Below are 20,859 nucleotides of genomic sequence, written 5' to 3'. Positions count from 1 at the left end.
ATTTTAATGGGGAGGCAATGCCTCAAAATGAATCAGAGGTAAGAGGCAGAAGAAGGGGTTTAGCTATTATCTTGGGATAAAAATAATAATCTATGATCTTTCTCCCAAGGTTAGCTCAAAAGTGAGTTTACCAGATTTTGTTAGCACTGTTACTGCTTCTGCTGTTTACTCTGCGTTTGTAAGTATCACTTGTGTAATTTTAATAACACATACAGTAGGTATTAGGATACATAATGCTTCTAGATCTTAGTGTTCTGAGTTTATTCCATCACTTAAGAAGAAGCAGTAATTTGCCTAGGTAGGTTTCCTATATAATAAAGGCTGGACTATTTTCTAATTAGCTGATATGAATCAAGCAGCTGTAAAATTATTTCAATACTCACATACATTTTTTATCAGTTGTGGATAAAAAATAGAGGGTTTAATTAAATAAATACCTTTTGCTTTAGTGACTTCCAAAGAATGGGGGACGTCAAAAGTTGCCCAGCAGATGTTGCCTGGTACTTGTCAGCACTTCTGGAACAAGGATTTGGAGCCTGAATTGGCTTCCTGTCTTTTATGGAATTATAGTTCAGAGAAGCATAAACTGAAAATGACTTCTCCTTTTGTTCTATTGGAAAGGGAAGACATTTGTCCAGCCAACACCAAGTTGATTTAGGTTCAGTGTTTAAGGTTGAGAAGGTGACCTTGGTTACTCTCACGTTACAGATCCCTGAATGCCAACATAGATGTGCTATGTTATCTGGAGAGCTTTTCTGCTCTTGAGGAAATTTAGACTTAACTGGGGTACTGTTGACAAGTCCAACTTGAAGACTATTTGTACTCTCCAGCCCTGTATCCTGAGAGGACTTAGCTATTGTATTGATCATTTTGTACTCATGCCTCACAGTATCAAATTGCTCAGAAGGTTTTTGTGATGTTGCTCCAGTCGATGAACATTTATATATTACAGCATTGCTTTCTGTTTTCTCTTGTGTGATACTGCCTTTGCAGTCGAGTTTGGAAGCAATACATTCTTTATAAGGAGAGTTTTCCAATTCAGCTAAAATTCCAAGTTCCGGAATTTTGTTTTCTCCAGTCAGATGTGTTTCATCTAAATTATTTTTTTGCTCTGTCCTTCCCTTAGAATTTAGAATTACATTTTGAGTTACATGGATAGATATTGTAGCAGCACTAGTGGATACACAATCTGTATTTAAACTTATTTTGCTAAAGGGGACAATTACAGAATCATGTTTTTGTATTAGCTTCCCTTGGTTACCTGTGTTGAGTTGGTGTGATGATTTTACATCTGAGCATTTGGTAAGGCTAAATAAATCTGTTTCCCCACTGGGCAGATGACAAATCTGATCTTGATTTGTTTGCAACCCACTAGATGCTTCAACAGAAGGACCGTAATAATGAAATTTTATGAGATACCTTGGAGAAAATAAAAGTTCCTTCTGTGTTGATGTTAATTGAGCAGATGATGGTGAAGAATGTATTGGGCATGATTCTGTACTGTTTTCAAAATCTTTACTGAGAGTTGGAAGGCAGCTGTCTTTAAAAATGCAAGACTGTTTTGTGTCACATCTGTTAACGCTGTCTAAGGACTTTTTTGCAAAGATATCAGTATCTCTTCTGAAATTCATAGTCATACTCTGCTGGGCATCATTACCTAATGGTAAGTCCTTAAAAGTTTTACTTTCAGGAAAACATTTGACCTGACTAGTTTCATTACTCATGGAATGTTCCAAAGTATTTTCAAGTGATTCACGTTTCTTCTTTGCAACCCTAATTTTCTTTCTTTCTGAAGGTGAATGCTCGTGATTTCCTAAATTTCCACCAAAATTGTCAGGGACGTTTTTATGTATATTTGAAATAGTGGATAGTTTTTCAGTTACCATATTGCCTATATTGTCCGAATTGACAACAGCTTGATTTGACTGACCTAGCAGTTGAAATTGTGAACAATCAACATGTGCATTAGAGACATGATCAGGATAGTAAATTTTCAGTTTATACCCTTCGTCATTAATGGGGACATCATTTCCACTCCTTGATATTAAAATATTTCTGTTTTCCTGGTCCACATCCAAACCCTTCTGGATATTACCCAAGGGTAAGGTTGCTTCTCTTGCCTTACTAATAACGGATGTTGTGTTGAACAAACATTTTTCAGAGGAGGTAGATATGAAGTTGGAATCTGAACTTGGTGGTAAAACCAAAGGTGGTGATGAAAGGCTCTCCAATGGCTTGGCCATTGCAGTTTGCAAAACAGTTTCACTTCTGACTTCACATTTTAAATCTTGAACCTCCTGTATTGTCTTTTTGATATCCTCACTCTTCTTCATTTTTTGGTAAAACTTTTTGAATGTTTCATCCCCATACATTTGCCATTTTTCATGAGAAAACATATTTACTTTTTTCTGGCCTGCTTTTCTATTGGCTGCTTTAGATTTTGGCGTGATTTGATCTCCTTCAAGCTTTTTCACTTCCTTTTTTTCTTCAGAAATATGACTTTCAGAGATATGGCTTGTTTGCGCCTCATCTACAGCAGCCTGTCTGACAAGACCTCGAGGGTGACTACTTGAAAAGTCCACTGTGCAAGCTGTGGCAGTATTTGAGAGTAGTAAATTGGCAAAGGTGACATTTAAAGACTGTTTTCCTGGGGTATGTGCTTTAGCATTAAGCACAGGAAATCTGTCTTGAACTCTGCCATTGTCCACAAATGGTAAAGAATTGCTACGTGCCAGAATTACATTGTCAATAGATGAAGATATCTGAGTTGGCACAGAGTGGAAAAACATACCCTTATTTTTCTCTGGAGGAGTCATGGTAGAGCTAAGAGAATAAAGTGAAACTTTCTTTCTGTTTACATCTAAGGATTTGATGTCAAAATGGAAAGAGTCCTTGAAGGTATATGGCATTGGGAGATCAATGCTACCTTGCTTTGACAGAGCTGTTTTTCTAGGTCGAACATTGTCTAGGTGCGTGTTATCAACCACAACCTTGTTTTGGGAGATCAGCTTAGAAATATGTTCTTCTAAGTTTTTCTTGGATGATGTTTTATCTTCACAGTCCAGAGTGGTACTGAGTATTTGTTCAGACTCAAAGCTACATTCACTAAGGCTGTGCAGAGGACTGCTAGAGAAAATTTGCAAATCTGCACTGTCTGAGTGGGACAAATAACCAGAGTCTGTGCTTTCACATTTTTTTAGTTTCCTCTGGGACGCAGAGCAGTCTAACAGTTTATCAATACATGTTTCACTCTGCTTTTGTAATTGAGTATGTCTGTTTGTTGTTGTAGTTCTTTGATCTTTCAGGGATCTTCTTTGATTCAATACAGATGTTGAGTCTTTTGTTGGTGATGCACAAGCAGGTTCACCAATTACCTGATGGTCATGGTTTTTGACAAATGATAAAGAGTCTTTGTTCACTAAAAATGGTAAACTGGTATTTTCATGGACAAGGGTTCCATTGTCAAAACTAATATTATCATTGCACTGGTCTTTGTCTATGCAAATATCACTAACTGCCTTACTGATATCTAAGCATTGTCCTTCTCCAGCTTGTTCTGTATTTCGGCCTTCCTGACATCCAGCACAATCAGAATCAAAGCTCTGCTTGGCATTATTGACATGAGTTTGTGTCCTTCGATGTTTGTAAAGATTGCTCTGGGTTTTAAATGATATACCACAAATGGTGCAAGGGAATGGTCTTTCTCCAGTATGTGAACGAATATGCTTTTCTAAAACACTTGGCTTTAGACAGTCTCGGCCACAATGGGCACATATGTGTTTCCCAATGTTTTTTGCTTTAACAGGGCTACTGCCAATGATGGCAGAAGGGCAGTTCTGAGACAATATTGTTAAGGGGTTCACAATGTTTAGGGTGAGAGTCTGTGTGGGAGATTTCTGAAGAATGGTTTGAGGCTGTGGGGCCAACACAACAGACAAACCTCCATTGTCAATGGCAAAGCTTGTGCCTGTGGATGTCAACTGCAATGGTAAATTCTGGCCTTCTTGTTGGGTAATTTGATATACAGGTACACCAACACCTTTAATAAGTACAGCCTGTGCTGTTGTTCTGTCATTTACTGTTGATGCTTTGACTGTATGGAAGCCAGAAATTGTAGCAGTGCATGTGGGCCATACCACACTGGATGACAAACTTGAAACATTAGATGCATCCATGTCAAAAAGTTCAAATTCTGTACCTGTAAAGACAACAACAAAAAACATAAGTGTGTTATTTTGCACTGGTGTGAGTTATTTGGTCCTGAGAATTCCACAATTCGTCAATTTCATCTTTCCTTACCCAGCCTAATGTATTCTAAAAAGTGTTTAGTGTTGCCCACTGAAAGTAACCATATTCAAACCACACTGGGAAATGACAGTTGGGGAACAACAATGTGAATTGAACGGTGGCTGATTTACAATAAGCTCGATTTAGACCTTGTTAACACCGTGGTGCAGAGACGTCAGTTTTTCTGCAGGTGTTCTGCAAGGGCACAAAATAAACAGTTGCCCCCTATGTGCCCTGTTCACACTACAACTCTGGTATCATGTGCAGATTTTTTCTGCGCAGGAATATGCAACGTGCATGCAGTTTTCTGCATGAAAAAAACTGAAAACATGAAATCAACATTGGGGTGAACAGAGCATATAACTCACATGCATGAAAACTGATGTCAACATGCATAAAAACTCACTGAAACGCACATGAAAACTGATGTAAACAAATGTAAACTCATGTCTCTTCACATTAAATCTGCAAAGTTTTCCCATGTTTTCATGTACGTATAGTGTGAACGAGCCCTTAAACTGGATCTTCAGACACAGAACATACAAGTTTCATGACATAATAATAAGATAAACCAGCAAGGAGATGGTATAAAAAAATTAGTGCTACCTTTTTTTTATTGCATGTGTTCTCTATACCATGCTGTTTTGTTTTTTCACAATTAAAAATTTTAATTTTTGTAAGAACTTACCGTAAAATTATTTTCTCTGAGTCCTCTAACAGACGTAGCTCTGGAAGTTTCTTCATTAATGGGTTATGTGCGCCCTCTTCAGGAGTAGCTAGGCAGTGAAAGCTTTCACTAGGCATGCTTTTAGGGGCCGTTCTATCCACATGATCCCAGACACACCTGCTCATAGAATCAGTTTCGTAGCAAAGCAGTGAAGCAGAACACAACCTACCCCAATATAGAGGGGCGGGAGCTGCTTCTGTCAGAGGACTTTATGGTAAGTTCTTACAAAAATTATATTTTCTCTTATGTCCTGTGACAGACGCAGCTCTGGAAGTTTCTTCACTAATGGGACGTCCTAAAGCAGTGTAGGCATAAGCGGTGGGAAGAACGCAACCAACAACTGTTAACGTTTCAACAAGGCTAAAAAACTTAGCCAACAGGTCAACAGAAGCTCAACCATTCCGACAGGAGCTTACCCCAAAACAAAAATTCCCCCCTGAAGGAGAACACTCAGTCTCTTCGTCAAACAGAAAAGCCCAAGAGGCACTCAGCGCTCTAGTAGAATGCGCCCTCACGGGGAAAGGAGGAACCTGACCCTTCAATGAATAGGACTGAACAATAGTCTGTCTGATCCATTTTGATATGGTTGCAGCAGATGCAGCCGAACCCTTACGAGATCGCTCAGGAAGGAAAAACAGGGAATCAGACGTCTGAAAGGATTCCGTGGCCGACAGGTAAACCCTGATCGCCCGAACCCCATCCAGCGAATGCAGGGCAAATTCTCTTGGATGCTTGTGCTTTGCACACAGCGAAGGCAACACAAAATCCTCATTCAGGTGGAAGCCAACACCACCTTGGGGAGAAAAGATTAGTTAAGTCTTAGAACAACCTTATCCCTATGAACGACCAGATAAGGCGAATGGCAGGACAGAGCCGCCAATTCAGACACCCTGCGAGCAGAGGTGATAGCTACGTTGTAGAACGGACAAAACCAAGTTCAGATCCCACGGAGGTAAAGGGGACCTTATTGGCTGAGCTAGATGACGCACCCCTTTAATAAAGGTGCAAATCGAGGAGTTAGTTGCCCAGGGACGTTGGAAATAAATGGCTAAGGCCGACACCTGACCTTTAAATGTGCCTAGAGCCAAACGTTGCTCCACTCCTTTCTGCAAGAAAGCCAAGACTCTCGCCACCAAAAAGGAACAAGAATGCAACCCTTGTGACTCACACCAGGCAATATACATCTTCCAAGTACGATTATATCTTTTCCTGGAAGTAGCCTTCCTAGCTCTCAACAAGGTAGGAATCACAGCATCAGAGAGACCTCTGTCTCTGAACACCTGGCCTTCAACCGCTAAGCTGTTAAAGCCAGTGACTGTAAAGCAGGATGGAAGATCAGTCCTTGAGACAGCAGATCTTCTCTCAGAGGCAGCCGCCATGGAGGCTCGACGGCCATCCTCAACATGTCTGCGTACCAAGACCGGCGAGGCCAGTCTAGCGCTACTAGGATCACCTGCACTGTCTCCACCGCCAACCAGTGGAGGAACCGAGAAAACAGTTGTAGCGGAGGAAAGGCATAGATCAGCCCATAATGGCTCCAAGGCACCCAGAGCCGGTGCTAGACTATTTTGCACCCTAGGCAAGACCAGCTCCTTGCACCGCCCCCCCCCCCCAAAAAAAAAGAAACTGTACCCATTGCCCCCCTTCCTGTACATATGCCCCCCCCTTTAATCCCACTCTCCCCTTCCTGTGTACACTGTCCCCTTTAATCCTACACCCACCTTCCTGTACACACTGCCCCCCCTTCCTGCACACACTGCCCCCCTTTAACCCTACACCCCTCTTCATATACACACTGCCCTTCTTTAACCCTACAACCCCTTCATATACACACTGCCCCCCTTTAACCCTACACCCCTCTTCATATACACACTGCCCCCCTTTAACCCTATACCCCTCTTCATATACACACTGCCCCTCCTTTAACCCTACACCCCTCTTCATATACACACTGCCCCTCCTTTGACACTACACCCCCCTTCATATACACACTGCCGCTCCTTTGACCCTACACCCCCTTCATATACACACTGCCCCTCCTTTGACCCTACACCCCCCTTCATATACACACTGCCCCTCCTTTGACCCTACACCCCTCTTCATATACACACTGCCCCCCTTTAACCCTACACCCCTCTTCATATACACACTGCGCTTCTTTAACCCTACAACCCCCTTCATATACACACTGCGCTTCTTTAACCCTACACCCCCTTCATATACACACTACCCCCCTTTAACCCTACACATTCCTTCATATACAAAGTGCCTCCCTTTAACCCTACACACCCCTTCTTGTACACACTGCCCCCCCCTTTCCTTCACACACTGCCCTTCTTTAATGCTACACCCCCTTCCTGCACACACTGCCACCCTTTAATCCTACACCCTACCTTCATATACACACTGCCCCCTTTAATCCTACACCCCCTTTCCCTATGCACACTGCCCCCCTTTAACCCTGCACACCCCATTATTTACAAAGGGCCCCCCTCTCTACAGGTGACCTCCACCGGGAATGAGGAGTTGACAGGAGAGGAATGTGGCACTGACCATGGCTGCGCCCTAGGGGTGGGAGTGCGCCCTAGACGGCCGCCTAGTTTGCCTAGTGGTAGCACGGCCCTGAAGGCACCACCAGTGTGTCCGTGGCATCGGCCAGAGGATCTCGAGCCCTGGTCACAAACCACTCTAATTTTCTGTTTAGACGAGATGCAAACAGATACACCTTCGGAGTTCCCCATAGGGCACACAGGAGGCGAAAGATGTCTGGATGCAGGGACTATTCCCCCTGATCCAGAGTCTGACAACTCAGGTAATCTGCCTGCCAGTTCTTGGCCACTTCCTTGGCCGCCTGAGCACTCTTGTTGCCCCCTTGGTGATTGATGAAAGCCACAGCCCTGGCATTGTTGGTTTGAACTCAAACCGGGAGACCCTATAACCGAGGCGCCCAATGGAGCAGGCAGGGCTTGATCACCCTGAGTTCCAGGACATTGATCGGTAGAGACGACTCCACCGTCGACCACATTCCTTGGACGCAAAAGAGTGTCCAGTACTCCACCCCAGCCCATCAGGCTGGCATCCATGGTGATCACCGTCCACAACAGCGGCAGAAAGGACCTGCCCTGGCTCAGAGCGGGTGACAGAAGCCACCACAAGAGCTCTGACCGCGTGAGACGGCTCAGACAAATCATCCTGTCCAAAGACTGCGGATCCTTGTTCCACTTGGCAAGAATCTCTGCTTGCAGAGGTCTCACATGAAATTGGGCAAGCGGGACCGCCTCTAAGGCCAACACCATCAGCCCCAGAGCCCTCATACAGAGAGGAGAGATCGTTGTCCTTCGGAGATACCGTTGGTGGCCTTTGTAAATATGTGCAGATATGCATCTTTTAAACCGATGGAGGCCAGAAAGTCTCCTTGTTGCAAAGACGCCACCACCGACCAGATGGATTCCATCCGAAACTTCTGTACCCGCACAAAGTGGTTCAGCTATTTGAGGTCCAGAATTGGACGCACCTTGCCCTCCTTCCTGGGCACTGTGAACAGGGTCGAGTAAAAACCCCAAAATATGTCTGGCTGAGGAGCCGGGACAATAACGCCCTGTGTAAGGAGATCCTGCACTGCCTCCCTGATATCGGCCAAATGATCCGGAGACAGACAGAGATTTGATGGGAAGAACCTGTCTGCTGGGCGAGACCGGAATTCGATCTTGTACCCTGTACAAATCAATTTGTGAACCCATTTGTCTGGGATCAGCGACGTCCAGGGTTCTCGAAAATGACGCAGACGTTCCCCCACCTCTGAATCGGGTGAGGGCGTCCCTTCATGTGGAGGAGAACTTGTCCGTCGAACCGAAAGAAACGGCCCTGGGCTTACCCGACCAAGACTTCTTGTTTCCTCCGGAGGCTCTGAACGGTTTGCCTTTTTCCTGCGCCCCAGAGGCACGAAAAAGCCCCCGGTGAGCCTTGAAGGAAGGTCCCTGTTTACTGCGAGGTGCTTTACCTTTTGAGGATTGGGGGGAAAAGAGTGCTCTTGTCCCCTGTTAGGCCCTTAATTAACTCATCCAAGGAGTCACCAAAGAGGCGTTCACCCAAAAAGGGAAGGTCAGCCACGGCCTTCTTAGAAGCCTGGTCCACCGACCAGCTCTTCAGCCACACCATGGGGCATTATGCAACCCCTACCGCAGACACTCTGGCAACCAGAGGGGCCTCTTCCAGGGCCGCATCACACAGGTACACCATGGCCTGGGCCACCTGATCCGTGAGTTCAATTAGAGTCGGAGGAACCGACTCAGCCTGCAGATTGCTCTTAAGCACCTTGATCCATTCTGTAATGGTCTGAGAAACTAAGAAGGAGGCGAAAGCGGGTTTGAGCAGGAAACCTGCCACCAAATGTAAGTGGCGGGAAAGTGCCTCCGTATGCCTGTCCACCGGGTCTTCAAACACCGGGGAATCTTCCACGGGTACCACAGGCGCCAAACACTCAGGGAAACACAGAAAATGGCTGCTGCCCTTACATAGATGCAGCTTGATGCCTACACTTAAAATGGCAGCCAAAAATGTTGCCAGCAGTCAGGAGCCCAGGCAATGAGGCCTTCACAGGGACCCACTACAGGGGACCTCCCCAGGACAAGTTAACATTGTCACACCCCTTCCCCCAGGCGTTAGTCGCCACTATAGCGCCCCCAGTGGGAGCAGGGAGGGCAGGAACTATCCTGACAGACCAGGGGGATATTTTAGGAAACCCAGCCCTTTTATCCCCAGGAGTGGGCCCACACCTCCCCCACAGGCATCTGTCCCAGGGACACGGGGTGCTTGTAGCACTCACCATACCGTGGGGCTCTGCTCCGATACAGCTCGCCTCCCACCCTGAGTGGGGGTGCTGCCAGCCAAGAGGGGTACGCTGCAACTCAGGGCGTTCCAGGTTGAGGCGTCCCAGTGAAAGCATCTGTTCGCAGGCTCATCCCCATCCGTCGGGGCTCTGTCGTGGCGAGGCCTGGGCAGACCACAACCTGCTCACGCTCGTTGGCCAGGCTGAGAGACCGCAAGGATCTAGATTATCCAGTGCGAAACCTCAGCCCGGCTGTCACTTGTAGTTCGCCAGGAGGATCCCCCTGACACTAGCTAGTGAGTAAAGAAAAATAAACATAAACATGTCTTAAAAGAAATAAAAACTGATCCTGAAGTCCCACCAGGGAACCTAGGTCCTACTCCTAAGCTAGGCAGCAAGAAACTGATTCTATGAACAGGTGTGTCTGGGGTCATGTGGATAGGATGGCCCCTAAAGGCATGCCTAGTGAAAGCTTTCACTACCTAACTACTCCTGAAGAGGGCGCACATAACCCATTAGTGAAGAAACTTCCAGAGCTGCATCTGTCAGAGGACATAAGAGAAAAACTGCTGCCATCAAGAAAGGGATGCTCTTGGGGCAATGTCACTACTTTAGGATATAATGCACCCATTCAAACGACATATCCCTCTGCACTCTGTTGAACAGATTTCTTGCTGATAATGATATCAAAGAATGGCTGAGCAAATAAGAACACTGTGTGCAGCCCACTGCATCCCAGTATACCTCTAATACCAGATTAAAGAATTTAGGAAACATATAGTACTTGATCCTGAGTAGGGTTGAGCGGACACCTAGATGTCCGTGTTCGACGGGTTCGGCCGAACTTTAAAAAAAAGTCCGGGTCCGTGTCCCGGACTTTTACCAAACTTTTCCCGGACACCGAACCCCATTGAAGTCAATGGGGACCCGAACTTTAAGGCACTAAAATGGCTCTAAAACACCAAAGGAAAGGGCTAGAGTGCTGCAAATGGCAGCAAAACGTAATTAAGAGCATGGCAAGTGCTCTGCAAACAAATGTGGATAGGGAAATAACTTAAAACAACAAAAAAAAACAGAAAAATAAAACAATGTTCTTCTTCATCTCTGAAGGACGAGGCCCATATGGAGTAGGAGGGAGGTTGAGGTGGTGGTGGATGTGGCGGTGACATAGGCGTGCGCACAGGGTGTGCTGGGTGTGCCTGGGCACACCCTAATCACCTAGGGCACATAGCATTGCCAGTGAGGAGATGGGAAAGATCTCCCTGGGACCTGCTCTGCTCTATTTCTCCTTGCCTACAGGTACATGGCCCCGATACATTACTCTCCCTGCTGGCAAACACATGCATGTGTATTTCAACTTTGGGGTGCACACCTTAATGCAATAGGCTGCGCACACCTATGGGCGGTGTAGGTGGAAGCGGCGGTGGAGGAGGACCAGGGCCGGATTAACAGCATCATGGGCTTGGTGCTGAGGATTTTGAAGGGCCTTAAGGGCCGTGCCTTGCCATGCACCCAGAGGAGGAAGGGTGCAGCCATGCATGCCTAATTCAACATGGGATGCTGTCTCTGAAGCCCATAAACACATCCATGCATCGCCAACTGTCCCTCCTTGTCCGGCCTTCACGCTGTGTGGGGAGGTTCTGAGGGTGCTGCCTGGGGAAGCGAGCATAGAAGCCAGACTTCTGTGTTTACAAGTGACAGAAGAGCGGTAACAGTGAATATGGCCAACCCGGGGCCTATATAAAAGGTAGGGGCCTGGAGCTGCAGCTCCAATAGCCCCTACATTAATCTGGCCCTGAGGAGGAGGACGAGGTAGCCAACACTGCTTCTTTTCAAAAATTTTAAATGAGGGTACACCCCAAAAGAGTGAGAAAGAGCAAAAATGGAACAATGGGTGGGTAAGGTCGGTATCCATTGCTATTCTGCATAAGGTACGGAAAAGTCCCGTGGGATCCATGCCTGGTTCATTTTAATGAACGTGAGCTTGTCCACATTGTCTCTGGACAGGCGGCTGCGCTTGTCTGTTATAACGCCCCCAGCCGTGCTAAATACCCGTTCAGATAATACACTGGCTGCAGGGCACGCCAGCACCTCCAAGGCGTAAAGGGCAAGCTCAGGCCATGTGCCCAATTTGGAGACCCAGAAGTTGAAGGGGGCAGACCCGTCATTCACTACATGTAGGCGTGTGCACACATACTGCTCCACCATGTTGGTAAAATGCTGCCTCCTGCTAAGACGTTCCATCTGAGCTGCTGGTGCTGCTGTTTGTTGTGGCGTGCTGACAAAGCTTTTCCACATTTCGGCCATGCTAACCCTGCCTTCTGAGGTGCTGGCGGTGCCCTGGTTGCGTTGGCGACCTCCTCCTCCTCCTCCTCTGCCTTGTGCTTCCACTGTGGCCCCGCTGTCAGATGGGAATGCCAGCAGCATGGCGTCTACCAGCGTGCGCTTGTACTCGCGCATCTTGCGATCGCGCTCCAGTGAGTGAATTAAGGACGGTACGTTGTCCTTGTAACGGGGATCCAGCAGCGTGGCCACCCAGTAATCAGCACAAGTTAGAATGTGGGCAACTCGGCGGTCGTTGTGGAGACACTGCAGCATGTAATCGCTCATGTGTGCCAGGCTGCCCAGAGGCAACGAAAGGCTGTCCTCTGTGGGAGGTGTATCGTCCGTGTCCTCTGTATCCCCCCAGCCACGCACCAGTGATGGCCATGAGCTGGCCTGGGTGCCACCCTGCTGTGAACATGGTTCCATCTCCTCCTCCAGCTCCTCCTCCTCCTCATCCTCCTCATCCTCCAGAACTGTGCCCCTGCTGGACAATTGCGTCCCTGGCGTTTGCGTGTGCAGGAACCCACCCTCGGAGCCCCTTGCGAATGACTGCCCTGAAAGCCTTGGAAATGTTACCTCTTCATCCTCCTCCTCCTCCTCATCCTGTGCCACATCCTCTTCCATCATCGCCCGAATTGTTTTTTCAAGGAGGCATAGAAGTGGGATAGTTAAGCTGAGAACGGCGTCATTGCCACTGGCCATGTTGGTGGAGTACTCAAAACAGCGCAACAAGGCACACAGGTCTCGCATGGAGGCCCAGTTAAATTAAATAGCGGAATAGAAAATATGATCCAAAAAAAGTGTATGTATATCACACGTACACAACCACACTGGGCCCCAATTACTATTGTTTGTACCCCTAAAAGGCTAGATGAGGAGTAGGGGGAGTATGGAACAGGCAGCACCCTCAAACCTTCAGAAGTATGAGATGAACCCCAACAACTTGGAAAGGTGGATCTCTCTCACACGTACCAACACAGACTATCCCCCAATTTAACTGATCCCCAAAGGTTTTTGATTAAATAGCGGAATAGAAAATATGATCCAAAAAAAGTGTATGTATATCACACGTACACAACCACACTGGGCCCCAATTACTATTGTTTGTACCCCTAAAAGGCTAGATGAGGAGTAGGGGGAGTATGGAACAGGCAGCACCCTCAAACCTTCAGAAGTATGAGATGAACCCCAACAACTTGGAAAGGTGGATCTCTCTCTCACGTACCAACACAGACTATCCCCCAATTTAACTGATCCCCAAAGGTTTTTGATTAAATAGCGGAATAGAAAATATGATCCAAAAAAAGTGTATGTATATCACACGTACACAACCACACTAGGCCCCAATTACTATTGTTTGTACCCCTAAAAGGCTAGATGAGGAGTAGGGGGGGTATGGAACAGGCAGCACCCTCAAACCTTCAGAAGTATGAGATGAACCCCAACAACTTGGAAAGGTGGATCTCTCTCACACGTACCAACACAGACTATCCCCCAATTTAACTGATCCCCAAAGGTTTTTGATTAAATAGCGGAATAGAAAATATGATCCAAAAAAAGTGTATGTATATCACACGTACACAACCACACTAGGCCCCAATTACTATTGTTTGTACCCCTAAAAGGCTAGGAGTAGGGGGAGTATGGAACAGGCAGCACCCTCAAACCTTCAGAAGTATGAGATGAACCCCAACAACTTGGAAAGGTGGATCTCTCTCACACGTACCAACACAGACTATCCCCCAATTTAACTGATCCCCAAAGGTTTTTGATTAAATAGCGGAATAGAAAATATGATCCAAAAAAAGTGTATGTATATCACACGTACACAACCACACTGGGCCCCAATTACTATTGTTTGTACCCCTAAAAGGCTAGATGAGGAGTAGGGGGAGTATGGAACAGGCAGCACCCTCAAACCTTCAGAAGTATGAGATGAACCCCAACAACTTGGAAAGGTGGATCTCTCTCACACGTACCAACACAGACTATCCCCCAATTTAACTGATCCCCAAAGGTTTTTGATTAAATAGCGGAATAGAAAATATGATCCAAAAAAAGTGTATGTATATCACACGTACACAACCACACTAGGCCCCAATTACAATTGTTTGTACCCCTAAAAGGCTAGGAGTAGGGGGAGTATGGAACAGGCAGCACCCTCAAACCTTCAGAAGTATGAGATGAACCCCAACAACTTGGAAAGGTGGATCTCTCTCACACGTACCAACACAGACTATCCCCCAATTTAACTGATCCCCAAAGGTTTTTGATTAAATAGCGGAATAGAAAATATGATCCAAAAAAAGTGTATGTATATCACACGTACACAACCACACTAGGCCCCAATTACTATTGTTTGTACCCCTAAAAGGCTAGGAGTAGGGGGAGTATGGAACAGGCAGCACCCTCAAACCTTCAGAAGTATGAGATGAACCCCAACAACTTGGAAAGGTGGATCTCTCTCACACGTACCAACACAGACTATCCCCCAATTTAACTGATCCCCAAAGGTTTTTGATTAAATAGCGGAATAGAAAATATGATCCAAAAAAAGTGTATGTATATCACACGTACACAACCACACTAGGCCCCAATTACTATTGTTTGTACCCCTAAAAGGCTAGATGAGGAGTAGGGGGAGTATGGAACAGGCAGCACCCTCAAACCTTCAGAAGTATGAGATGAACCCCAACAACTTGGAAAGGTGGATCTCTCTCACACGTACCAACACAGACTATCCCCCAATTTAACTGATCCCCAAAGGTTTTTGATTAAATAGCGGAATAGAAAATATGATCCAAAAAAAGTGTATGTATATCACACGTACACAACCACACTAGGCCCCAATTACTATTGTTTGTACCCCTAAAAGGCTAGATGAGGAGTAGGGGGGGTATGGAACAGGCAGCACCCTCAAACCTTCAGAAGTATGAGATGAACCCCAACAACTTGGAAAGGTGGATCTCTCTCACACGTACCAACACAGACTATCCCCCAATTTAACTGATCCCCAAAGGTTTTTGATTAAATAGCGGAATAGAAAATATGATCCAAAAAAAGTGTATGTATATCACACGTACACAACCACACTAGGCCCCAATTACTATTGTTTGTACCCCTAAAAGGCTAGATGAGGAGTAGGGGGGGTATGGAACAGGCAGCACCCTCAAACCTTCAGAAGTATGAGATGAACCCCAACAACTTGGAAAGGTGGATCTCTCTCACACGTACCAACACAGACTATCCCCCAATTTAACTGATCCCCAAAGGTTTTTGATTAAATAGCGGAATAGAAAATATGATCCAAAAAAAGTGTATGTATATCACACGTACACAACCACACTAGGCCCCAATTACTATTGTTTGTACCCCTAAAAGGTTAGATGAGGAGTAGGGGGGGTATGGAACAGGCAGCACCCTCAAACCTTCAGAAGTATGAGATGAACCCCAACAACTTGGAAAGGTGGATCTCTCTCACACGTACCAACACAGACTATCCCCCAATTTAACTGATCCCCAAAGGTTTTTGATTAAATAGCGGAATAGAAAATATGATCCAAAAAAAGTGTATGTATATCACACGTACACAACCACACTAGGCCCCAATTACTATTGTTTGTACCCCTAAAAGGCTAGGAGTAGGGGGAGTATGGAACAGGCAGCACCCTCAAACCTTCAGAAGTATGAGATGAACCCCAACAACTTGGAAAGGTGGATCTCTCTCACACGTACCAACACAGACTATCCCCCAATTTAACTGATCCCCAAAGGTTTTTGATTAAATAGCGGAATAGAAAATATGATCCAAAAAAAGTGTATGTATATCACACGTACACAACCACACTAGGCCCCAATTACTATTGTTTGTACCCCTAAAAGGCTAGATGAGGAGTAGGGGGAGTATGGAACAGGCAGCACCCTCAAATCTTCAGAAGTATGAGATTGTGTTCACTGTACCCCACAAAGATTGAGTTCACTGCACCCCACAATGATTGTGTTCACTGCACCCCACAAAGATTGTGTTCACTGCACCTCACAAAGATTGTGTTCACTGTACCCCCCAAAGATTGTGTTCACTGCACCCCACAAAGATTCTGTTCACTGTACCCCACAAAGATTGTGTTCACTGCACCCTAAAAGGATGTTGTTCACTGCACCCCACAAAGATTGTGTTCACTGCACCCTAAAAGGATGTTGTTCACTGCACCCCAAAAAGATTGTGTTCACTGTACCCCCCCAAAGATTGTGTTCACTGCACCCCACAAAGATTGTGTTCACTGCACCCCAAAAAGATTGTGTTCACTGTACCCCCCAAAGATTGTGTTCACTGCACCCCAAAAAGATTGTGTTCACTGTACCCCCCAAAGATTGTGTTCACTGCACCCCACAAAGATTCTGTTCACTGTACCCCACAAAGATTGTGTTCACTGCACCCCAAAAAGATTGTGTTCACTGTACCCCCCCAAAGATTGTGTTCACTGCACCCCACAAAGATTCTGTTCACTGCACCCCACAAAGGATTTTGTTCACTGCACCCCAAAAAGATTGTGTTCACTGCACCCCAAAAAGGATTTTGATCACTGCACCCCAAAAAGGATGTTGTTCACTGCACCCCAAAAATGATTTTGTTCACTCCACCCCAAAAAGATTGTGTTCACTGCACCCCACAAAGATTGTGTTCACTGCACCCCAAAAAGATTGTGTTCACTGTACCCCCCAAAGATTGTGTTCACTGCACCCCACAAAGATTCTGTTCACTGTACCCCACAAAGATTGTGTTCACTGCACCCCAAAAAGATTGTGTTCACTGCACCCCAAAAAGGATGTTGTTCACTGCACCCCAAAAAGGATGTTGTTCACTCCACCCCAAAAAGATTGTGTTCACTGCACCCCACAAAGATTGTGTTCACTGCACCCCAAAAAGATTGTGTTCACTGCACCCCAAAAATGATTTTGTTCACTGCACCCCAAAAAGGATTTTGTTCACTGCACCCCAAAAAGGATGTTGTTCACTCCACCCCAAAAAGATTGTGTTCACTGCACCCCAAAAAGATTGTGTTCACTGTACCCCACAAAGGATTTTGTTCACTGCACCCCAAAAAGATTGTGTTCACTGCACCCCAAAAAGGATGTTGTTCACTGCACCCCAAAAAGGATTTTGTTCACTGCACCCCAAAAAGATTGTGTTCACTGCACCCCACAAAGGATTTTGTTCACTGCACCCCACAAAGATTGTGTTCACTGCACACCAAAAAGGATTGTGTTCACTGCACCCCAAAAAGATTTTGTTCACTGCACCCCAAAAAGATTGTGTTCACTGCAGCCCAAAAAGATTGTGTTCACTGCAGCCCAAAAAGATTGTGTTCACTGCAGCCCAAAAAGATTGTGTTCACTGCAGCCCAAAAAGATTGTGTTCACTGCAGCTCACACACAGAAAAATGGATGTGGATCACTGACACCTGCCTATCTCCAATCCCACACCACACAGCAATATCGATTGTAGTTTGTAGAACACAGTTTCCCTAAAATTCAGCAGACTCTGTCCCTAACAGGATTGAGAAGAGATCGTAGATCAGGATTGAGTGCAGATTCACCCCACCCCCCACACAGCAATATCGATTGTAGTTTGTAGAAGACACTGACCCTATAATTCAGCAGACTCTATCCCTAAAATGCCTACAACTCGCCCTGCCTAAACACTCCGACCTGTCCCTCAATTCTATCCGGACACAAATGGTTTTTTCCTGCCTATCTTTCCCTAATCAGCAGCCAGCACATTGATGTGTGCTCTGTCCCTTAGCTAAGCAGCAGAATGACGCTGCTGCGGCGGCTGCCTCGAACTTATAAAGACTTGGTCACATGCTTCAGACGGCCAATCACAGCTACTAAGACATTTGCAGGCATGGCTGGGATGGCTTAAGGCACACCAGTTAAACGATTGTTGATTGGCTGTTGAAAGCCCGCCATGAAAAGAGCGCCAAAGCATGCAAAACCCGGAAATAAAACGACCGAACACGGATTTTTACCCGAACATACAGTAAAGTGTCCGTGTCCGTGTTCGGGTAAAAAAAATCCAATTATTCGGTACGAACACGAATAATACAGTCCGTGTTCGCTCAACACTAATCCTGAGGTAATGTTGGAAAGGTCCTTTTCGTCTTCATGTTGTAGCTAATTTACCCACCAGTCAAGTGTAGGGTGCTATCCACATTTTGAGACCAAGCCACCATCTTTATTAATGTGGAATTAGCTAGCACTGTTTTTTCAGTATAGCCAGGAGTTTTGGTGTAATTGAATGCGCCATGCCAACACAGAAAAAGAAATAGAACAATAGCACTCCAAAGATATGTTGGTAGGTTCATTGCCTCCTGTCTAGATTGGCCCTAACGTGTATGTATGAATGTAGATTGTAAGCTCCTTGACGGAAAGAACTGATGTGAATGTGCAATACATACTGTATATGTATAGCGCTGTTTTAATTGTCAGTGCTATAAAAATACCCGTAATACTGCAAATAAATAAATACATTTCCTCAGCCCTTTATCCATGTTAGTCATCAAAATAGTCCAAATTAAATCCTGCTTCCTGCATTATGACAAAACAAAGACCCTAGTTGTTTAATGCTTGCAACCATATGTAGAAGACATGCATCAGATGTGTCTCTAGACGTGTGGGCCTACCCAAATCTATGAACATTCCAACATTAATATATACTGTATATGGCAATGATTAAGTTATATAAGCAGAGCTTACCTAGAGGTTACCCAAGGTTAAAGATACAGTGATACAGGAAAATAAAAACCCTCAAAGAGAGTTGAACAGCTCTCATGTGTCTATACCAAATACAACAAAATTGAAAGATGGAAAGTAGGGAAAGGAAAATAACTGCGCTATAATGCACATGTTCCTTCCACTGCAAGTTATAAATTGATGAGCTGACTGCAATTGTCACTTATTGCCAAGGAAATTATGCTTCTGTTTTGGTAGATGCTAACACCTTACATTACCTACCAGCTTTTGTTATTGCTTTAAAACTCGAACCGCAGGAACACTGTACTTAAGTTTCCAGATCCATGACACCTCCTGCAACCCCTACAATATCTCTTTTGGAACCTTATTTTGAATAGAACGGATTTTACAGAATAAGGAGTCACAGGTTATGCTGGGAGGATTCAAAGCCAGGAATAACAGTGTAAAGATCTCTGCTACTGAGTTCTGAAGACCTAATGAATCTGATTAATGATGCAATTTATTAATATTTGTTTATACACTGAAATATCATTTTTGAGTTGACTGACCCCTTTAAAGTTGCATATGACCGTCTGATCTTATAGAAGCTAGGTGATATTAAAAATCACAGCAGGTTAAAAACCCAGGAGTTTTTAGTAATAATGTCTTAGTCATGACCATTCAATTACAACTCCTTTAATTATAAGATGCAATAACCCCTTACTGTGAGTTTAATATTTGGCTTTTCACTTACTTGTCTTAAGAGAACAGTTAATGTTTTGACTCCATATCTTGATGTACTATTGGCTTGTAATTTGTTCTCCTTGGCATTAGCACACAAAGTTATCAATACTTCATTTCAGGAACACAGTTTGTTTTATGGCTCAAGTTCAGAAATTGTTCCCAATATCACATTCCGCAGTTCAATAAGTTACTTACAGATAGAGTTTTGACAGTATTACTTATATGATATGTGAAATATGCCACAGAATCAGCAGGGAAATTTTCTTTGGCTTAGCATTGCAAATCCAAACAAAGAGTTATGTTCAAGGTCTCTTAATATCTTAATATTTTATATCATCTTTAGCATCAAGGGTTTCCAACATTGAAATGAACCTGCCCTGGCCTAAAACATTTGACTTTAGATCTCTACACATCAACCCAACCCCCAGAAAAGGCAACCAGCTGAAGATCAATGAGGTGGCCCAAGATGGTGGAAAGGGACCTGTGCTGTAACACCTGAACAGTGGATCACAGAAGGATAACGCTGGATCTATTGAGCAGGTGAGAACGTGAACAAGATCATACCAGGTAAGGTGGGGTTAAAATGAAAACATGCAGGCTCAAGTTATGGCCCAATGGACACAAATGTTAACCTTCAAATCAAAGGTCCAGGTTGTACAGGGGGCCTAAACTTTTGTTCAAGTTTAGATCAGGTCCCCCTCTCCTCCTGAAGTTCTGACATTTTACAACTGAATTACAAGGGACAGTGCTGAGTGCCAGGAGTGGGGAGGTTTAATTTTGGGAGAAGCCAATGTACAGTCTATACATAGGATCCAAGGTGGTTGCAGAAGAAAATAGGGATCAGAATTAAAGGCACTACAAAGTGCCAGCATTTCAGTACTGTTGTTCCCGAAAACATTTTAGGTAATGTGAGGTTCACTTTAATGTTATCTCTGGATTTTGTGTTTTGTTTTGGGGTCTTACTAGAAGGAAAATAACATGGAACTGGGTCCACTTTTACATTATCTCATTGGTACTTTTATTGCTAAATAAAAATAAAAAATAAATAAATAATAACAGGGAAATATATAATGTGCAGTAGCTTTTTTTTATTTACGGCATTGCCTATTGGAACAGACATAGCTAAAACTTAGCTATTATTTATACATTAAAACAGCCATAAAGCAAAAGTCAAATCCTGATTGGTTTCATATCACTATACGTCATCAGAGATTCG

General features: G+C 44.7%; 2 protein-coding genes across 2 annotated transcripts in view; both read right to left on the bottom strand.

Annotated features, from left to right (window-relative positions):
• LOC309566445 (uncharacterized protein) overlaps positions 1-1,874 on the bottom strand; it is a 229,291-nt gene extending 227,417 nt beyond the window's left edge. The window contains exon 1 of the mRNA XM_082271588.1: positions 438-1,874. Coding sequence (XP_082127714.1) covers positions 438-1,724 — 1,287 coding nt within the window. The 5' untranslated portion in view covers positions 1,725-1,874. The remainder of the gene's footprint in view (positions 1-437) is intronic.
• ZNF831 (zinc finger protein 831) overlaps positions 1,774-20,859 on the bottom strand; it is a gene marked incomplete at its 3' end in the record, with an annotated part of 29,048 nt that continues 9,962 nt past the window's right edge. The window contains exons 2-3 of the mRNA XM_082272871.1: positions 1,884-4,198; positions 1,774-1,785 (exon numbers count right to left, since the gene is read on the bottom strand). Coding sequence (XP_082128997.1) covers positions 1,774-1,785; positions 1,884-4,175 — 2,304 coding nt within the window. The 5' untranslated portion in view covers positions 4,176-4,198. The remainder of the gene's footprint in view (positions 1,786-1,883; positions 4,199-20,859) is intronic.

The sequence above is a fragment of the Pelophylax lessonae genome (assembly GCF_965119305.1).
Source record: "Pelophylax lessonae genome assembly, chromosome: 11".
Taxonomy (NCBI): domain Eukaryota; kingdom Metazoa; phylum Chordata; class Amphibia; order Anura; family Ranidae; genus Pelophylax; species Pelophylax lessonae.
This window is presented reverse-complemented; position numbering and strand designations above follow the sequence as displayed.